Below are 20,583 nucleotides of genomic sequence, written 5' to 3'. Positions count from 1 at the left end.
TATTGGCCTTTGTGTGTTTGTGCAACGTTGGGGCAGAGAGCCGGTAAGAATGTCAGAGCTATCCCAGCATCGCCAGTGTCAGTAATGAGCTGGGGCTGAGGAAGCGCCGTTACCCCCTTTTGGGCTAACTGCAGATTTTATGATTTAATATTCATTTTATGTCTGAAAGGTACATTTTGAAAGTTACTAAGTCAGAGAGTATGGACATTTAAAGGGATTTTCACCCTGGGAGGACAGTGGGGAAAAGTGGAGCACCTCCTCTAGGAATGCATTGCAGACCCTTGTGTTTGTGGAATGTGTGTGTGTCCCTGTGTTGATGGGGTGCATGTGTTTGTGGCGGTCATTGGATTAATGTGGGATATAGACTGTCAGTGACTTTCAGTAGGGGAGGAGTATATGTTCCCTAGCAGGGTGTCAGGTGTCATGAATTCTCAGGGGTTTATGATTTTTTTGTTATATCAAAAGGGCATAGATAAACTTTTCTGATGTTTCTGAATGTTGGCAATGTGCATTTTCCTGAGGACTTCGTCAACCATAAATGTGTGTATGTGATTCAGAGCATCATTGCCAGCACTGGGCATTTTGCTTTTAAATGTTTATTAAATGTTTATTAAATCAAGGGTTGAAAAATGACACCTTGCTAGTACAAATCTTTGGTCACTGGTGAGCTCTTATTGTCTCTTTGGTATGACTATTATTAATATAGTTCCTAATATTGATCCTTTATTTTTCAAAGGGAGATTCTACGGTAGTTGGAACGAGTAGGCTCCGCGACTTATATGACAAATTTGAGGAAGAGTTGGGGAGCAGGCAAGAGAAGGCCAAAGCTGCTAGACCCCCATGGGAGCCTCCCAAGACGAAGCTAGATGAAGATTTAGGTGAGTCACAAGGCACTAGACCGAGATCCTGTGCTCTTTTATTATTGCTTAATCCTGAACTTTTGGGATGTGTCCTTGAGAGTCCCAGATTGAAATTTCCCCTTGCCCGTTTGGTTCTCCTTAATTACAGTCAGCAAATACATAGCAGTGAAACTTTCTTCTTTCTGATCTTTTTTTTCCTTAGTTACATTCAGTAGAATACATAAGAGGTCTCATTTGCAAGGTGTGCTGGCAGTTGTGTCTCCTGTAGAATCGTCTTTTGTCTTAATCAGAAAGGACCATAGTCCAGCCTCTCATCAAAAGCAGGAGCCTGTTCCCATGCCTTGTGCCTCTGATAGGCAGGCATTCCCTGTGGCCCTCCCCACTGCCAGGGCGCTCCTGGTTTGATGAGGAAACTCCAGCTATAGCCCAGCTCTGTTTGAAGGTTTCTCTCTCTTCACAAAGTGTCCATAACTTTCTTTCTTTTTTTTTTTTTTTCCTTTAACAAAGACAGCACCTTCAAACTCTTTTCATAGAAGACCTGAAATCCTGCCAGGTTAAAAAAAAAAAAATGTTATTGAAAACCTTTCTCCCCTTATAGGCCCATTTTGACAGGAAATCTTTGAGAGGCAACAGCAATGAAGTACCCAGCGGCCGTGGCTCACGGGCCTAGCCGCTCCGTGGCATGTGGGATCTTCCCGGACCGGGGCACGAACCCGTGTCCCCTGCATCGGCAGGCGGACTCTCAACCACTGCGCCACCAGGGAAGCCCTCCATAACTTTCTTATATGGTGATGTCTTGTCTGTTTGCAGACAAGACATTCAGCATGCCTTTTCCTGCATGTTCTCTGGCTCTCATCTGCCTACTTTCGTTATGTCTCCCTCGCTGAGAGGCAGTGTCCATGGTGGGGAAAAGCACTGACTGAACCAGCTGGCCCGGGTTTGAATCCTTGCTTCACTACTTGAAAAGTGCGATCTCGGGCAAGTGATTTAATCTCTCTGTGCCTTACTTTTCTCATCTGTGAAAGAGGGATGACAGCATCCATCTCACACAGTACACTTGAAAATACAACCATTTCCGGGTTCCTTATTACAGTGCTGTACTATGTTAATCTCTTGTAGCATTAGTCAAAGTTCTAGGTCTTTTTTTTTTTTAAGTGTGGTAAAATACTTACAATATGTACATAAGACACGTAATATATACCGTTTAACCATTTTTGAATGTACGGCTCAGTAGTGTTAAGTACATTCACATTGTTGTGCAAACAACCTCCAGAACTCTTTTCATCTTGCTAAACTGACACTCTATCCACATTAAGGAACAACTCCCCAGTCCTCCCTCCCCCAGCCCCTGGCAACCACCATTCTACTTTCTGTCTCTATGAATTTGACTACTCTAGGTACCTCGTATAAGTAGAATCACACCATATTTGTCTTTTTGTGGCAGGCTTGATTCATTAGCATAATTCTTGGTCTGTTTTTATCCAGTCATTTCCAAGGACTAAAATCTTCTATTGCTACCATCGAGAGAAAAACATTTACAATCTTCAGTCTGACGTTCAGAGCCTGGCATTCATGACATTTGAGCCCCTCACTTCCAGGTTTTTTCTGTGAGGCCTTTGCTCCAGCCAGAGTCCACCCATGCTCTTGCCTCTGTGCTTTTGCCTGCAGTGCCCCATCTGTGTTCCTTTCCGCCTCATCAGCCTAACCCCACCCCCACTCTGTGCCTGGGTCGCGTGTACCCCTTCTAGGAAATCCTCAGTGACCTTTCCGGACCAGTATGGATTCACTGCACCTTTCTGAATGTGAAACTTCGTACTGCTCCGGTGGTTTGCATTTTCTCTGGCATTGTTCATCAAGTCTTTCTCTGTAAACATATTTGATTCTTTGCTTCCCCCACTAGACTGTGACTTCGGATTATGGACTCTTATTATTTTTCATGGGGTTGCTTAGCAGAGTTCTAGTATGGAGTAGGCACTCGAATATTTGCTGCAAGATAAACAGCTCTCCTTATATTTAGAGGTGTGGGTCATTAGAAAGTAAGTCTCCAGGTAGAAGCAGCTTGCGGATTGCTTCAGCTTCTCTCCATGTTTTCCCCTCACCACTGTAGAGAGTTCCAGTGAATCCGAATGTGAGTCCGATGAGGACAGCACCTGTTCTAGCAGCTCAGACTCTGAAGTTTTCGACGTCATTGCAGAAATCAAACGCAAAAAGGCCCATCCTGACCGACTTCACGATGAACTTTGGTACAATGACCCAGGCCAGGTACGCAGGCTTTTATGTTCTTGCTGTGAAGGTTGCGGACGTACACATCACATTTATGACTCCAGGCTCAGAAGATGCATGTTAGCTGGCCCTGAAACTGAATTTTACTCAGGGTTGGGTGTCATTCTTCACAGCTTATTTCTTTTCAGCTTCTGAGTTCAGCTCCAAAGCATAAGCACCAGAGCAAGTGTTCCTTGAATCATGTTTGATGATGTTTGTAAATCCTGTGTCGGGGAGCAGGATGATGGTGCTGTCTCATTAAACTTCCAGTAAATGGAAGGAGACGAGTGGTGGGTTAGGGAGAGAGCACTTGTAGTTCTTTCTAAAAGCAGTTCATCTGAGGCTTCCCTGGTGGTGCAGTGGTTGAGGGTCTGCCTGCCGATGCAGGGGACACGGGTTCGTGCCCCGGTCCGGGAGGATCCCACATGCCGTGGAGCGGCTGGGCCCGTGAGCCATGGCCGCTGAGCCTGCGCGTCCGAAGCCTGTGCTCCGCAACGGGAGAGGCCACAAAAGTGAGAGGCCCGTGTACTGCAAAAAAAAAAAAGCAGTTCATCTGGAAGTTATCTTGCAGCCGTAAACAGTGTCCCAAGTCCTGTAAGACTCCATATTTCCTAGTTGGTAGTAGTCACAATGTCTTATAACTTCTCTTCCTTGTTAATAAGCATGTTTGAGCTAATTACATCATGGCTGGACATAATCATTTTTATTTTTGCTTACTATTTTATTATGAACTAATACATAATACAAAATATTAATGGTATCTATAAAAGATTTGTATTTTACAGATATACAGTACATACAAAAATAGTATCTTTAATGCATATGAAGTTATCAAGCATAATAAAACATATCTCTATAAAAAGATAATTTAAAATTTATGTTTTATAAATAAATTCATACCATTCTCTATTATTTTGAATGTTCTTCTCCTGGTTCTTATTAGATGACAGATATCTAAATTTCTTTTTCTTGATAGAATTAATATAGTTAGAATGCCTGACAGAAGTGTACTTTCTCTGAGAACTGCTCTCTGAGAATTGAGCAGAAATGTTTGCAAATTGTCAGTGCATTTTGAAATCTTACTTTGATATATTAATCATGTATATGATCTCTTTAAACAGCTTTAGTGAGTTATAATTCACATACCATACAATTCACACAATTAAAATGTACATTTCAGTGTTTTTATGTATATTCACAGGAATATGTGCAACCATCATCACAATCTAATTTTAGAGCATTTTTGTGTCCCCTAAGAGAACTCCTGTGTCCGTCAGTCACTCTCCTTACCCTGTGGTCATATCAAGAAACCTATTCCTTGGTTTCTGTGGGTTCTTATTCCTGTCAGAGATTTACCAGGGCCTTCTGTACAGTCTCAACATTGTGTTTACTCTGTGGTTTTGCGTCCTCTGTACAGTTGAGCCTTATAAAGGGCTGATCTGCATTGGGGCCCAGACCCTGGTAAAAGGCAGGAATGTATGATATCTATCTCACTTCTCCTTAAGTGAGCACTAAGTGATTTTTTCCACATTTTTCATCACAACAAGTTGTGCCCAGCATTACGAATGTGTTGTGACTTTTGAGGGAATTCCATCACATCTCTGTTTGCCAGCTTTTACTTTGGATAATATCTTAATGTGATTTTTTGTTTGTTTGTTTGTTTTAGGTAGCCACGTTATTGCTCTGCTATACCACCTGGACCTTTAGATTTCCCAAAAGGATAAAGAAAGTTACAGATTTTTACTTTAAATTTCTTTTCAAAGTTTAATGAGATATTTTCATTGGGCATGAGTTACAAATCCCTGGAAATCGAAAGAAATATGCGTGTGTATATAGAATATATATGTCTTATAATATGTCATATTTATAAATTATATATTTTAATTAATACAAAGAAAGTGAGAAATGGAACTCCACTTCCCCATACTCTAAACTGATGCTCTCATCTCCTTTTTGATTCCATATTAACTATTTATATTGAATAAACTCATGAAATTGGCTTTTAAGGCCCTTTAAGATTCTGACCTCAATTCTGCGTTTTTGGTTTTCTCACTCACACATATGGTCCATTCCACTTAGATGGGTCTCAATCTCATGTCCCTGGAGCATAACATAGGATTTCTTCCTTCTCTTCTCTCATGCTGGTGCCTCATGTAGAATAGCCACCTTCTTTTCCCATCCTGTTCAACCCTTCCCATTTTGGTTTCTTGAAGCCCGGACACTTTTCCTTTTTCTTTAAAATTACTAAGCATTTCATATGTGTGATATTTCTCCCATGTGGTATAAGTATTCTAGTGCTTGCTTCAGCAGTGCATACACTAAAATTAGAATAAGTATTCCTTGACTATGTGGACGATTAGCTATGTATCACCCTCCTTCTCCCCTTTCTACCCAAGAGGCATTCAGGATTATTCACTTATTGAATCATGTGGGTGGAGTTCATGGCAGTAAAATGAATTCAGGTGAACAAACATATACAGACTCACCTGATTAGTGTTGAAAGTTTTTCTGGTTCAGGTAGGCATTTTCTTCCCTCTGCTTCAGATACCTTTAGGTCTGTCTTTGAAAACATTTTAATCTGCAGGTCACCTTCAGAGCATTCTTTGTGTTCTTTCAGAATATAATATAGGCCTTTCTTTTGTGAAAGAGTCATTTTTCCTGAAATAAAAAATAGGGGGAACATACTGGAAAGTGATAGGAGGAGATGGGGGCAAACAGGGCTCTGACATTGTTATTTTCTGCTTGGCTGCACAAATAAGTCAGGAATCGAGCATTGTCATACCATTTCCCTTTATCAGACAATAGAGACAGTTTGCAGCTTTATTGGTTTTGGAACATCCGTTTAATCTTCTAACCGTGACAGCCTCTTCAGAGCTTCGGTACTCATGACATTAAAACCCACACAGTTTCCGAGGCATCATCGTGCATGGAGTGGATTTTCCCCCAGTAAAAACGAATTACATTCTGTTTCTGACAGATGAATGATGGCCCACTCTGCAAATGCAGCGCAAAAGCGAGACGCACGGGAATCAGGCACAGCATTTATCCCGGAGAAGAGGTAACTGGTTCAGGTTATTATATTTGTCAGCGCTGAGAAGCCAGAAGTAGACAGATGCTGTTGCTATTCTTTTCCCCGTAAATGAAATAATACCATGGAAATAGTCTTCTCATATTCCCTAATAGTCTCTGTTACTGATAATTGGAGAAGAAACGTACTTGGGTTTTAGAGGTGGAGTGGGAATGTTATCAGGGGAACTTTGGAAGGTTCATTATTTAAAATAGGCAAAGTGAATATGAGTTGCTTTTTTATTATTTTAAGTATCCTAAAACGGTACACATTGTAATCTTTTTTCATGTTTTTGTTATAAATGGTTGTGAATCTCCCTGGAGAAATGATCTTACTGAAGTGCTGTAAGGCACATGTCCTTTTTCCTTGGGGACATGAGTGTACACCGTTGTGTTTGTTAGTCTTTGTCTGTTGTCCCCACTCAACTGGGAGTGGCACGCGGACTTGTTTTACCTGTGTCACACCCCAGTCCCTGGGCTGTCAGGAGCGCGCCAAGTGTGTCTGCCTGATGAGTTGAATACTTTTACATCATAGAGTTATATATACCTACTCCTGTTCAGTTATTTTCCTTTATCTTTTCCCCATTTATCTTTTATCTTTACAAACTATTCTCATTAATCCCAGGATTGTCACTTTATGATTCAGCACATTATATTTAAACGTAGTTTATGTAAATCCTTCATTTCTATGTAAAACTTGTTTGAGGCCATAACAGTAATCAGACTAAGGGCTAGGAGCCGATGGCGGATACTTTGAACCACTTGCCTCCCTTTGACCTCGTTTGTCTCTGGCAGTTGGCCAGTGTAGCGAGGGCCTGTGGGACAAGATGTGCTCTCTGTGAGTGTCCACGCGTGTGCTTCAGGCTGGGGTCTCTGCAGGCAGGGCTGCAGTGGAGACATTTCACAGGGACCAGGCAAGAAGAGAGTGGGCTTAGGACTGAGCAGAGGCGGAAGTCCACCTGTGATGGGCCTTTAAAGCCGGGCTTGTCGGAATTATCTTGCATGGGGCTGGAGTGGCTGTCACACCTGCATCTCCCTCCTCCCGAGCAAGCTGCCCTAGGAAGGGCACGACTTTGGCGGAGGGAGGGGCTCTGTAGTGGAGGCTGACCTGGAAGGAGCCGACAGCGGCAGGCTGTGAGCTGACTGCTTTTCCCACAGCTGGGCAGCAGGCCCTTCCGTGAAGGGAGATTCAGGTGGGCAGTGGTGCTGGCTGAGGATTTCTGGGCAGGCAAACCCATCCTCAGAAGTACATGTGGCCCTTTCACAATCGACGGGACCTATGTAGTCAGCATTCCACCAAGTGGTAGGTTGGTCTCCTCCAGGAATGGTGCCATATTGGAGGCCCAGCGTTGGTCATCGGAGGTGGCTGGCTGGACGTTCGGCAGTGGCAGTCAGCTTAGCCAGCTTAGCCTGGGGAAGTGAGGTCCATGCTGTGGGGCTCGTGTGAAGCCTCCGTCTCTGCTACTGTAGCCACTTCGTTCATGTGCCCACCCTGTCTACCCTAGGTGGCGAATGACCGAGGCTGGCCGGCATCATCTAGCCGTGCCATTTTGTCAGCTAGATGGTTTAGAACCTCTTCCACAGTGGGTGCTCTCCCATGAACATCCATATGTGATGGAGAGATCATTGTTCTCTCCTCCTGTTTGTCTACCTACAAGTCTCTCCCCCAAGACCTTCTTATCCCTGATCTTACCATCTTTTTCCTTCTAGGCCTCTGACAGCTGGCATGGCCACTTGCTTCTGCCATGAGTCCATCTATATTCTAGCCTCAGGCCACTTCTCTTTCCACACAGAGTGGATGACCAGGTACACCACCTGAAACTACACCCACTGGGAAGATTCTCCCTCATCGCTGTCTCTCAGAGCCATCCCTGAATGAGGCTGCAGCACGGTCCGTTTTCGGCTTGCACCCCCTTTCTGACTGACCTGTTTGCAAACCAAGCTTGGGCTTTTCCTTATGCTTTCATCCTCCCGTCCTTAGTCATCAGCTGAGGGAGGGGAGCTGATGCAACGGTGGTGGGCTTGTTCGTGCCCTCTTCTCCTGTGTGTGCTTGGTTCTGGATGTACGCCCCCTCCACCTTACCATGGGTTGTTGCTGGTCCCACCCAAAGTTATGCCGGGGTGGGACTGGCAGAACCCAGCTTACGATGGGCAGTTCCAGCCACATGTCTGCTTGCTGTCCCTTGGCCATGCCTTCCAGATCTACCAGGGCCCAGCAGCACACCAGGAATTGCTTTTCAAAGGCATATAAGTCTTCACTATAGATGACATGGCTTGGCTCCAGAACCCCAGAGACCAGCATTGTGATTCTCCCAGTGTGGCCACAAACTCTTCTCGGCATCTTTTCCCACCAACAGTGTGGGATTTGCCGAATTGTATGGCCCCTGCAGCAGGGCTGCTTGCACTGCGGTTTGGAACTGCTGAGGCCTTTCTCACTTGAGTCACGCTTACAGCTGGCAGCCTTTTGTGCCACTTTATACATGGACTGCAGTAATATTCCTGGCTAAGGACTGCCTGCCTCCTGAGCCCGGGGAGGCCCACCTAGTGTGCTGCTTCCTTCTTCATTGTAGGAGGTGGACGAGGCAATAATTTTGTCTTCTACTTTGGATGGATGTCTTGGAACTCCCCAGAATGCTCCCCTAAAATGGTGTGGCTGGGGTAGACCCTGAATCTTTGCAGGGTTTCTCTCTTACCCTTTGGAGCATATCCATTTTACTAGGGCTCTTAATTTGCTCAACATAATAATGTCAAAGATGCGGTGGAGCAATATAACATTCTACAGTATTCCAGAAGGTCAGGGGCACCTTGGACCATATTATGACAGTGAGTGGGAGAGTTAACCCGGTGGCAAACCCATAAATGTTGTCTGTTCCACGTAAATGTGAACCGGTTCTGATCGGAACTGGTCCTCATCCTGATTGGGATAGAAAAGGATACATTCAGCATATCAGTTGCCACATACTTTGTACCTGAGGTCAGATTAATCTACTGTAACTACGCTACAACACCTGGCACAGCAGGTGCAATTAGAGCTACTTGGTTGAGCTTGTGGTGGTATATAGTCATCCGCCAGGATCATTTGGTTTCTTTAGGGCCCAGACTGGTGAATTAAACAGAGATGTGATAGGGGCAGTCATCCCTGTGTCATTTGGATCCTTAAGGGTGGCACTAATCGCCACCATTCCCCCAGAGTCATACTGTTTTTGAGGTCCGGGTTGGGTGGCTTCTGCTTGACCTTTCCCATCACGATGGCTCTTACTCCACAGATCAAGGACCCAGTGTGAGGTGGCGCCGTCTGCCAATTTTGTCAATTCCAGTGGTACACTTGGGAACCAGGGAAATGACCACTGGGTGGATCTGTGGACTCAGTGGACCTACTGTAAGCCAGACCTTGACCAAGATTTTGTTTACTACCTTGGCCTCATCTCCCCCACTCTGACAGGGATACCAGGGTGATACGTCCAGTCTCTGAGTATCAATTGATTCTGATGCTGGGTCTAACACTCCTTGAACTGTCTGGCTTCTTCCTTCCCCGGTGTACAGTTATCTGAGCAAAATGTCCGTAGGCCCCTTGGGGGAAGGACAGGGCCATCATGACCATTTTTGCTTGTGATAATGTTGCAGGGCCCGTCCTCCTGCCTTCTGGCCACCTCTTCAGTCAGTGGATTTCAGTCCAGTAACTTGATCAGGCCTGGAACCAGGCAAGGGATCATGAGTGTTTACTGGGGCAGCCTACCTTCAGCCTCTTGGTTATCCAGTCTTGATTACTTCCGTTGGTACAAACTAAGGTAGTACTCTTATCAGCTACCCATTTTTTTTGTACCTAAGGACACTGTGTTGTGAAAACCACTTCCATGACTCTTTGTGGGTTACATCCCCTTGGCTGCCACTTCCGTCTTGCTGGCGATAATGATAATTGTGTGACCTGGCTTCTTATAATGAGCCCCATCATCTGGCCTCTCTTGTTTCACAGTCCTGTCATCCCTGCTGCTGTAACCACCTCTCTTACAATCAGCCCTGGCCTGCAGAGGAGGCCACCACCGATCATCCTAGTGATGCTGGTGCCCCTTCACCAGCACATTCCTTTTGGCCTTGGTCAATGGCGTGTCCTCTGGGCCTTCCCGTGGAATATGATTATCTGATAATATTTTTCAGTCATAGATACTATATCCATCCCAACGTACCCATTTCCTTGAATCTTTAAATTCCTTCCTCCTCTGTCGGTCACTGCAGTTTGGTATTTTCACTTTACTCAGCACGGGCCATCGTTTTTTCATGCTTTTAGGAGATGTCTTAGTAGGGGGTTCTCAGCATCTCCTGACATCCTTGAACCCTGAATGCTCCCAAGTCAGTAAACTCTTCCCTAACTAGCTATATGTTCTGTTCCTTTTGATCGAGCACTCCCAGCATCTGGTCGTGTGTGGACTCCTGCTGCCGGCACGTGCTGGTGCCAGCTGGTTCTTACAGTTCCTCTGGGATATTATGTCGCCTCTCAGCACCTTCCCAGCTGTAAAATGTGAAACCAGTTGTGCTGTGAAATGACCCTAATTACAGGTCTGTTGTGAGGTCGGGTGCCGGGAGAGTGAGGTGCCGGGAGAGTGAGGACAATGTTGCCTTCAGGGGCTTTCGTTGTCTTCAGACAGGTGAGTGCTTGCTCTTAATAGACAAGGATGGGCCACCTCTGAAGAGGCAGAAGGGTTAGAGGCATCTGAGGAGTCAAAACCTGTATGTCTCATCCCGGGTTTTCATATCCCTGACCTTTGCATAACAGACCTGCCTTGGTTGACTGTTAATTAGTCTTTAAGGTCCACCCACTCGGACAGGTACGCCCTGGGCTTGGTCCCGGCGCTCTCTGACCTCTCACTGCAGGTGGTAAGAGCCTCTTTGGGTGCAATAGCAGGCTTTCACATCTGGCTTCTAGCTGCCTTTCCTTCTCTGCTGCTGCATTTCTGTAGAGCAGTGGTTCTCTTAAGTGCAGCTCTCCAACTAGTATAGTATCAGCATCACCTGGGGCCTTGTTAGAAATGCAGATTCTCAGCCTGCCTCAGCTGCTGACTTAGAAACTTCTGGGCGTGGGGAGCAAGCAATCTGAGATCACACTAAAGTTTGAGGAGCGTGGTAAAGCATCAGTGGTGCTTGGCAATAGCCATCGATCCCATTATCCCTACAGCTACTGGTCTCTCATAGTTTTAAACACCTGGTGCATTGCACCTGCTTCCCCTGGCACAGTCTCCCAATTCAGCATCTTTGAAAGTTTCAGTTGGCATGTTATCTGGTGCCAGGGGCTGTGTGCTCCACCAGCCACCGTGATAGGTTCCTTTCTGCCAGTTGGATGGTAAGTGATTCAGCTCCAAAACCCTATCTTATCTCCTGCTTTCTTGGATCACTTCTGGTGCCAACTGTCACACGTTGGATTCTCCAAAAGCAGATGCTAAGATGAAGTTTGGGGTGCATGTTTCTTAGGGATCTTCACCTGTGAGAGGAAGAGGATATTAGCAGCATTGGATAGACGGGTTAGTCTAACTATGAGTCAGCTCCAGCAAAGCCCCTGTCAGCCTGGTGCTGATCCAAGGAATGAGTAATGCCCATTCAAGTTGGGCTTGGGGGCTGGGCCTTTGAACCTCTGCCTTGCTCAGTTACACGCCTGACATCAGGTGAGGGGCCTCTGCAGTTGACACAGATCCTGAAGGAGCCGACAACTGGAGACTGCTGTCCGTGCTCTTCACAGTAGGCAGCAAGTCCTTCCTTGAAAGATGGTCTGGGTCACCCATCGTTGTGTCTGTCACAACGTACCCAGTGATTCCACTGATGCTTCTGTTGCTCGCTGTTTTCCTTTTCCCGTCTTAAGCTCTGTGCATATTCTGTCCACCACCTCTTGTGCTTCCTGCATTTCTGGTTCCCTCTATTTTTATTCAGCATATTTAACCCTTTCACTTTTTTCCCCTTCCTATTATAACCTACTGCTGTTACTTCTGAGATTATTTTTCTTGCTTTCTGGGTGTTTTGTTTTTTTAGTTTATTGAGAGGTTAGCCAAAGGTCAATTATTATGTTATTTTAAATGAAAGGAAGGTAGTCATGGAAATTCAGATCTAGAGAGATCTATATGTTGTATTGTACATGAGTTGGTGGGTTGAATGCCAGTGACCAGCAGCCCATTTTTATCTATCTAGTAATGGTAAAGTGAATACTGTTCTTCCCTTCCAGTTTGTGAAGGAACACACATACAACCTCTTTTGTCAGATGTGAATCTAGAAAATACAGTCTATTTTTAAATAACAGTATTTTTCTGCTTTACTCTTAAACTCATTTTTATTTTTCCCCTCAGGCCATCAAGCCCTGTCGTCCTATGACCAACAATGCTGGCAGACTTTTCCACTATCGAATTACAGTCTCACCTCCTACAAACTTTTTAGTGAGTTCCTAACAAAATCTGGTTTCATTTGTTTAAAAATGTAGTAAATAGGTTCTATGTGTGTACATAGGTTAAAATGTGAATTGGTTAAATATGGATTCAGTTCTTAAATGTTCTTTCTTTTAAAAACATTTTATTTTTATGCCAATAAAGTTGACCTTTATCATAATGACTTTTATTTTTGGCTTCCTCTCAGTATACTACTTTCTGTATCTTTTTTCATTTATATTATTGGTACCACATCATAGCCAGTGAATTATGGAGAGCTTGTTCGTTGGAGCTATGGAGTTGGAAGAATGCAGAGAACGCTTGTGCATCTCTTAAAAATCAGCTAATAGCTTATGTATTATCTATATATTATGACCATAAGTATTGCATATATGACAGTGATAATAACACCTAATGTTTGTTGACTATGGTACTAGGCACCATTCTAAGTATTTGACATGTATTAAGTTATTTCACACAAAAAAATCGATGAAGTAGGAATTATTATCCCCACTATGCAGGTGGGGCAGTCGTCCATGTTTTACAGATAAGGTTAAGCCGCTTGCTCTAGATTATTCAGGCAATAAGTGACACAGTGAGGACTTGAGCCTGGGCAGACTGACTTCACGGTGCATGGCTGTATGCCATTCCACTGTGCCATACTGCCTTTTCACAGTACAAAATTAATTAATTCTGGTTACTTTTTTAATTAAGAGATTTCAGTTTCAAAATTAGATTATTAATAATTATTTTAACAACTTTATTGACATATAATTAATATACCATAAAACCCATTTAAAGTATATATTTCATGATATTTAGTCTTTTCACAGAATTGTGAAACCATCACCTCAATCTAATTTTAGAACATTTTCATCATCTCCCAAAGAAACCCTGTACTTATTAGCAGTCAATTCTCTCCCACCCCACAGCCTTCAGAAACTACTAAGTTACTCTCTGTCTTTATCATTTGCCTATTCTAGATATTTCATATGAATGGAATCATAGAATATGTGATCTTTTGGCTTCTTCCACTTACCATAATGTTTTCAATATTCATCCATGTTGTAGTATGTAACTCCATTCCTTTTTATGGCCAAGTAATATTCCACTGTATGGATATACTGTATTTTATTTATCCATTCATCAGTTGATGAACATTTGTGTGGTATCCACTTTGGGGCTATTATAATAATGCTGCTGTGAATGTTTGTGTACGAGTTTTTGTGTGGATGTATGTTTTCCTTTCCCTTGAGTATAAATCTAGGACTAGAGTTGCTGGGTTGTATGGTAACTATATGTTTAATATTTGGAGGAACTACCAAACTGTTTTCCCAAGTGGCTGTACCATTATCATTTCACTAGAAGTTCTTTCATAATATTTAATTTAGACCAGCTTTGTTGAGTTATTCAAATGGGAAGTAACAGTAATATTGGAAAAACAAATAATACGCATTTGGATATTCTTTATTTCCCCCCTGCACCCAGGTTCTTCGTGTGTGTGTGTGTGTGTGTGTGTGTGTGTGTGTGTGTGTGTGTGTGTGTGTTTGTGTGTACATGTTTAGAAGAAGAATGTTCAATACCTACGTAAAAAAACATGTCTTTTAGCTTTCCAATCTTGATAATTTGTTCCATGTTTAGCATTTAGGGTTAAAAATGGTGGGCTATAAGAATGGCATAAAGAAGAGAATCTCTTATGCTTAGGTCAACATTTGTATATTTTAATTAGATTCAATTTGCAGGTAATTCAGATCTTTGACATTATGCAGGAATTGATTTGTTACAGTGTTTAATGGGTTGGCTTCTCCTTGGAGGGCCTGGGAATGGAGCTGTGAGGGGATGAGCCTCTGGCACCTTGGGTCTTTTCAGAGCCTTCCAGGCTATTGCTAGTTTTGACTGTTGTGATGCTGAGTCTTCTCCACTTGCTTTGATTCGACTGTGCTATTATGTTGTTCTTGTTCGAGCTTCTGTTAGTTCAGAAATATAGCTTAGTAAGAACAGGACTTGTAGTATTGTGGGATTAAATGAAACAAGTTCCTAGAAAATGAAGCCATGTAGCTAGCCTTTTTTTTCTTTATGGCACCCATAATAAACATTCTTGATTGTCTAGTATATAAATATTACTGAAGCTAGAGAATTCCACCAAGCAGGAGAATTCTAGCTAGAATTAATCCTCTGTGTAAAGTTTCTCCCTGGTGTTTGGGAAAACGTTAACAGAAGTCCATACATTTCACCTATTGGTTGCTTTGTGTGTCCTGATGGGTTTCTGCACATGCAAATCATGTCATTTGTTCATACTTTGTGTTTCTGTTTGCTTTCAGACTGACAGGCCAACTGTTATCGAATATGATGATCATGAGTATATCTTTGAAGGATTTTCTATGTTTGCACACGCCCCCCTGACCAATGTAAGTATATGCTGATCAGCTGGCTTTCTCCTTCCCTGAGCCCCCTTCCTTCCCTTCATTCTTTCTTTCTAAAAGTCAAAGGAAATTTCTTTTCACCTGACTTCTAAGTAACAATTACTTTGCACCCCTCTACCTGAGCTGCAGGAAGTCAGCGGCAGTGTGTGTCGGGTGGGAATGTGACATCTGTGCTAATGAGTCACAGGTTTGGTCCACATTAAATGGTGTAAGTAAACATGTGTCAGAATAACGTTTTGAGAGTGTGAAAGATTGAAAAAGAAGGATAAACTGTGGAGTAATGTGTCAAAGCTATTTTGGGTTTGGTGTCCTTCAAAAGAAAGTTGGAAAGTTTTAAGGAGAAGCTATTATTTAGTCTCTGAGCAATAGGTAAAGAAATAGAGCTTGTTCAGGACATCTGGAGCCTGAATTAACTTCATACATTTTTGTGCTTTTGAATCCCAGGAATATGTCTTCTTTAAGACACTCTGACATACAGATCCATGATATTATATAGGTACTGGTAATCGATTTGTTGGTAATCAGTTCAAATGGAAGTTCTGTATTTGTACGTCAAAATCTTTCTGTCTCAAAGCTGGCAGTCATGGGAATTGTCTTACTTATTCTGTGTTCCAGTTGGACGCAGAGTGGAATTCACTGGCGGCTCAGGAAGGGAGTGTAGAGGTATACTTGAGCCAGTCTAGATGCTGCTATAGAACTTACTGAATTACAGCTATGGTGTATGTACATCAAAGTTCTTTAATCCTTTCTGGTTTGGTTAAAAGAAATTACATCTGCAGTTTGAGAGGTTATTTTAGTACTGTTTACTTAAACTGTGAAATTCCGTTCCATTGGAAAATAAAGAAAAAAATCTTTGCCTAATCTTGCTCCTTTTGATTATTATTTTTTATTAGCAGACATGATTCTATAGTAGTGATACTAATTTAAAACAGATTGTTTTCTTAATGAGATTTTCTTTATGCTACAGTATATTTTATCCTAGAGGATTTTTTTTTTTGAGAAGATGATTACACTGTAAATGTAAAAATAAAATCATTTGATAATACACATCACATCTATCGAGGGTGGACCATAATATAGAAAAGGGTGTAATATTGGACTTCTTTTTTTTGTTGAGGTATAATTGACACATAATGTTATTAGTTTCAGGTGTACAACATAATAATTTGATATTTGTATATATTGTGAAATGATCACCACGATAAGTCTGATTAACATCCATCATCATACATACTTACAAAGTTTTAAATTGGACTACTCTTTTTTTTTAATTGAAGTGTAGTTGATTTACAGTGTTGTGTTAATTTCTGTTGTACAGCAAAGTGACTCAGTTATATGCTGTAATCATTCTTTTTTTATATTCTTTTCCATTATGGTTTATCCCAGGAGATTAGATTTAGTTCCCTGTGCTATACAGTAGGACCTTGTTGTTTATCCATTCTATATGTAATAGTTTGCATCTACTAACCCCAAACTCCCAGTCCATCCCTCTCCCTCCCCCCTCCCCCTTGTCAACCACAAGTCTGTTCTCCGTGTCTGTGAGTCTGTTTCTATATTGTAGATAGGTTCATTTATGCCACATTTTAGATTCCACATATAAGTGATATCATATGGTATTTGTCTTTCTCTTTCTGACTTACTTCACTTAGTATGATAATCTCTAGTTGCATCTGTGTTGCTGCAGACAGCATTATTTCATTCTTTTTTATGACTGAGTAGCGTTACATTGTATATATGTACCGTATCTTCTTTATCCATTCATCTGTCAATGGACATTTAGGTTGTTTGGACTATTCTTAAACAATCTTTATGAAGGACACTGGGAAGTTTTTGAATTTTGAAGGTTTCTTATTTTATTATTTTTTTAAATGTCTCAATTAGGCACTCAAACCCTTTGTTACACCAAATCTCATAGTCTTAGAGTTGAAAAGGCCTTCAGAAGTCATCTAGTCCAACTCCCCCCTACATAATACGTTTTTCTTTTTTTTTCCTCAGGAGGCTTGCAAATACAAATAATTAGTTACCATGAAAATATTTAAAAATTATCTGTCTTATCTATTAATTCCCTACAAGTAATACAGATCTCATTTTAACTTTTAGGATCACCTTAAAGAAGGAAAGCAGTGTGACTTCAGAGAGGGTTTAAACCTTAGTGAATTCTACTTACTAGCTGTATGATTTGACATTTCAATTTTTATAAACCCTGATTTTCTCATCTGTAAAACAGACGTTATTAGTTGTGGCAGTCTTACTGCTTTTTGTAAAAAGATAAATGAGATGACAAATGAAAAGTGTTTATCATGATGTTTAATACACAATACATATTGGCACTAATTATTTTGGATAAGATGTCAGGCAGATGTGGATTTGAGTCTTTCTTCTAATTTTTTTTTTTTTTTTTAACTGATTCTCAATATTTATGTGACCTTGGAAGAGTGACTCTTTGAGCTTTATTAAAGTTCCTCAGCACAAGGTTTGGCACTGAGAGGCCGCTAGTGCGATATTAATTGCAGTTGTTACTGTTGTTGTAAAAGATAGGACTGAAAAATTCCTGGCTTCAGAGTATATTTTTTATAAACATTCAAGTTCTCAAAACTTGAGAACTTAACTCTGTAATGAGAAGATAAGCCCCATCATTTATGTTCATTTTAAGCTGAGTGTTGTACAGTTCATAGCAATTAGATCCATCAAAGGCCTCTTGAATTTGAAATAGCCTCCTAAGAAAAAGAATTATTAAATCGCTTTACTGTTCTGATTCATTTTTTTGCTAGAGAGAGCTCATCAGCAAGAAGGGCATGCAAATGATGGTAATGTTAGAATCTCAATCCAGTCTAGTACCAACAAGTTCTCTTAAGGTCTTCTTGAATGGAAGTGGATTGAAAGCCTTGTTGGCTAAGTATAGAGCATTGTGGGAAAATTTTGTCCTTTTATGTAGTACATTTGCTGTTACTTATAATACCTGATGTTATTAGGGACTTTGACAACATAACTAAAATTACCTAGATATATGTATTACATGCAGAACATTTTATCCCGTCCTCAAAAGCACAAGGCAGCACCATGATCATTTCCCTGCTGCTTTCCATTTCCAGTGGACTCGCTGCCCTGGATTTAGTCTTTCAGTTCCTGGAAGCAGTAGAGTTAGAATGTAGAAGTTTAGGGAGGGTTTTTTTGTTTGTTTCTGGTGGGATGAGATAAGAGTTAGTGTCAAATCAGCATTCAAACGTGTTTTAAGGAATGGTAGTGGGCATTTATATTATTTGATTGGCCAACTGAGTTCTCAGTCCACTGAGTTCCCAATATGTAGGAAAATGACAAGTCTCTTTGAGTCTTAGAGAGAGATGAAAGTTCGCATAGAAAAGGAGATTCTGCCTTTCCAAATCTGTGTGTCTGAGAAGGGCTCTAGTGGTACAGGTAAGAGCCCCAAAGAAAATACAGTGTGTATAAGAAAAGAGGTCAAAGAAGGAATCCCCCAAAAGTGGTTTTAGTTGAAATAATGTGGGGAAAGGACCGAACTTGCATAAATCATCCAGCAGAGTTGCTGTTGCACATGGTAAAAGGAGTAAAGTTTATACTTTTGCTCTTTTTCTTGCCTCTGGACTATTCCCAAGGGCTCTGGTCCTTTTCTCTCCTGAATACACTCCCCGAGTCATGCAATGTCACCCACAGTTTTTCCTCCCATGCATGTTCTGACATTGATATTTATAGCTGTGACGTATGGCTCTGTGCTCCACAGTCGTATTTCAGATTGCCTGTTGGACATACCTACCTTGATGTTCCCTCACGTACCTCACCCTTAACCTGTGTGAAACTGAACTCATCATCTTCTCTGTGTACTGAGTTTGAGGTACTCAGGGGACACCCTATGAAATTCTTTGTATTAATGCCATCGTGAGCTATCTGGTCCCTTAGGCCAGAAACCTGGAAATTATCCTCTATTCTTTCTCCTCTTTCACTTCCACATCAGAACAGTCACTGTATATTTCAGTCACATCTCCTGTGTTTAAATTCTTCTCCCTCCTTTTTGATCTTTTGTTCATTTGGCTTCTGAACTGTTTCGTTAGACTCCATTCTGGTCTTCTGGTCTCTTTCCTTGTTCCCCTACAAGCCATTCCCACCCTGTTTACATAGCATCCCATCCATGTAAACTGTGATAGTCTCTCACTTAAAGTACTTGAATGACTTCTTGTTGCCATAAGGATAGCTCTGAATCCTTAACATGGTTTTTAAGATCTGCATAATATAGTTCATACTTTCCTTTCTAGAATTTTCTTACATCTCTGTCTCCATGCATTTCACTTTTGAAGAGCTAAATGACCTGTCCTTCCGCCAGCTCCCTTTTCTCTGTCTTGCTAGAAACTAAACACCTGTTCTTCCCCAGTTAATTTTCGGGATGACCTGGAAAATCCCTTCCCATCTTTGAAGACTCAACTCAAATGTTACCTCCTCTTTGGTTCTTTTGTACTTTATACTATTTTGTTTGCTTATTTGTTTTTTAAATGCACTTATAAGTTGCACTGTATCATATTCTGTTTATGCTTGTTTACATGCCTTTTTTTCTCTTCTAGATCCCTACCTTTTTATATTTTTTACACCTTTATTGGAGTATAATTGCTTTACAATGTTGTGTTAGTTTCTACTGTACAACAAAGTGAATCAGCTATATGCATACATATATCCCCATATCTCTTCCCTCTTGAGCCTCCCTCCCACCCTCCCTATCCCACCCCTCTAGGTGGTCACAAAGCACCGAGCTGATCTCCCTGTGCTATGCAGCTGCTTCCCACTAGCTATCTATTTTACATTTGGTAGTGTATATATGTCCATGCCACTCTCCCACTTCGTCCCAGCTTACCCCTCCTCCTCCCTGTGTTCTCTACATCTGTGTCTTTATTCCTGCCCTGCCACTAGGTTCACCAGTACCATTTTAAAATTTTTTTAAATTTTTTTTAAAATTTATTTATTTTTAAAATTTTATTTATTTATTTTTGGCTGCCTTGCGTCTTTGTTGCTGCACACGGGCGTTCTCTAGTTGCTGTGAGTGGGGGCTACTCTTCCTTGCGGTGCGCAGGCTTCTCATTGTGGTGGCTTCTCGTTGTGGAGCACGGGCTCTAGGCACGTGGGCTTCAGTAGTTGTGGCACGTGGGCTCAGTAGTTATGGCTCATGGACTCTAGAGCACAGGCTCAGTAGTTGTGGCGCACGGGCTTAGTTGCTCTGTGGCATGTGCGATCTTCCCGGACCAGGGCTCGAACCCATGTACCCTGCATTGGCAGGCAGATTCTTAACCACTGTGCCACCAGGGAAGCCCAGTACCATTTTGTTAGATTCCATATATATGCATTAGCATATGGTGTTTCTTTTTCTCTTTCTGACTTACTTCACTGTATGACAGACTCTAGGTCCATCCACCTCACTACAAATAACTCAATTTTGTTCCTTTCTATGGCTGAATAATATTCCGTAGTGTATCTGTGCCACAGCTTCTTTATCCATTCATCTGTCGATGGGCATTTAGGTTGCTTCCATGTCCTGGCTATTGTAAATAGTGCTGCAGTGAACATTGTGGTACA

The 20,583-nt window shown here is 41.9% G+C and overlaps 1 protein-coding gene across 2 annotated transcripts in view; it reads left to right on the top strand.

The window, feature by feature from the left end:
* The window catches only part of DROSHA (drosha ribonuclease III), a 130,174-nt gene that overhangs the window by 17,379 nt on the left and 92,212 nt on the right, over positions 1-20,583 (top strand). For both annotated transcript variants that reach the window (XM_007451411.1, XM_007451412.1), the window contains 5 exons: positions 737-878; positions 2,968-3,122; positions 6,100-6,180; positions 12,515-12,601; positions 14,911-14,997. In XM_007451411.1, coding sequence (XP_007451473.1) covers positions 737-878; positions 2,968-3,122; positions 6,100-6,180; positions 12,515-12,601; positions 14,911-14,997 — 552 coding nt within the window. The remainder of the gene's footprint in view (positions 1-736; positions 879-2,967; positions 3,123-6,099; positions 6,181-12,514; positions 12,602-14,910; positions 14,998-20,583) is intronic.

This window comes from Lipotes vexillifer, unplaced genomic scaffold, assembly GCF_000442215.2.
Source record: "Lipotes vexillifer unplaced genomic scaffold, Lipotes_vexillifer_v1.1 scaffold896, whole genome shotgun sequence".
NCBI classification, from domain to species: Eukaryota; Metazoa; Chordata; class Mammalia; order Artiodactyla; family Lipotidae; genus Lipotes; species Lipotes vexillifer.
Note: the sequence above shows the minus strand (reverse complement) of the source record. Positions and strands in the feature narration are given on the sequence as shown.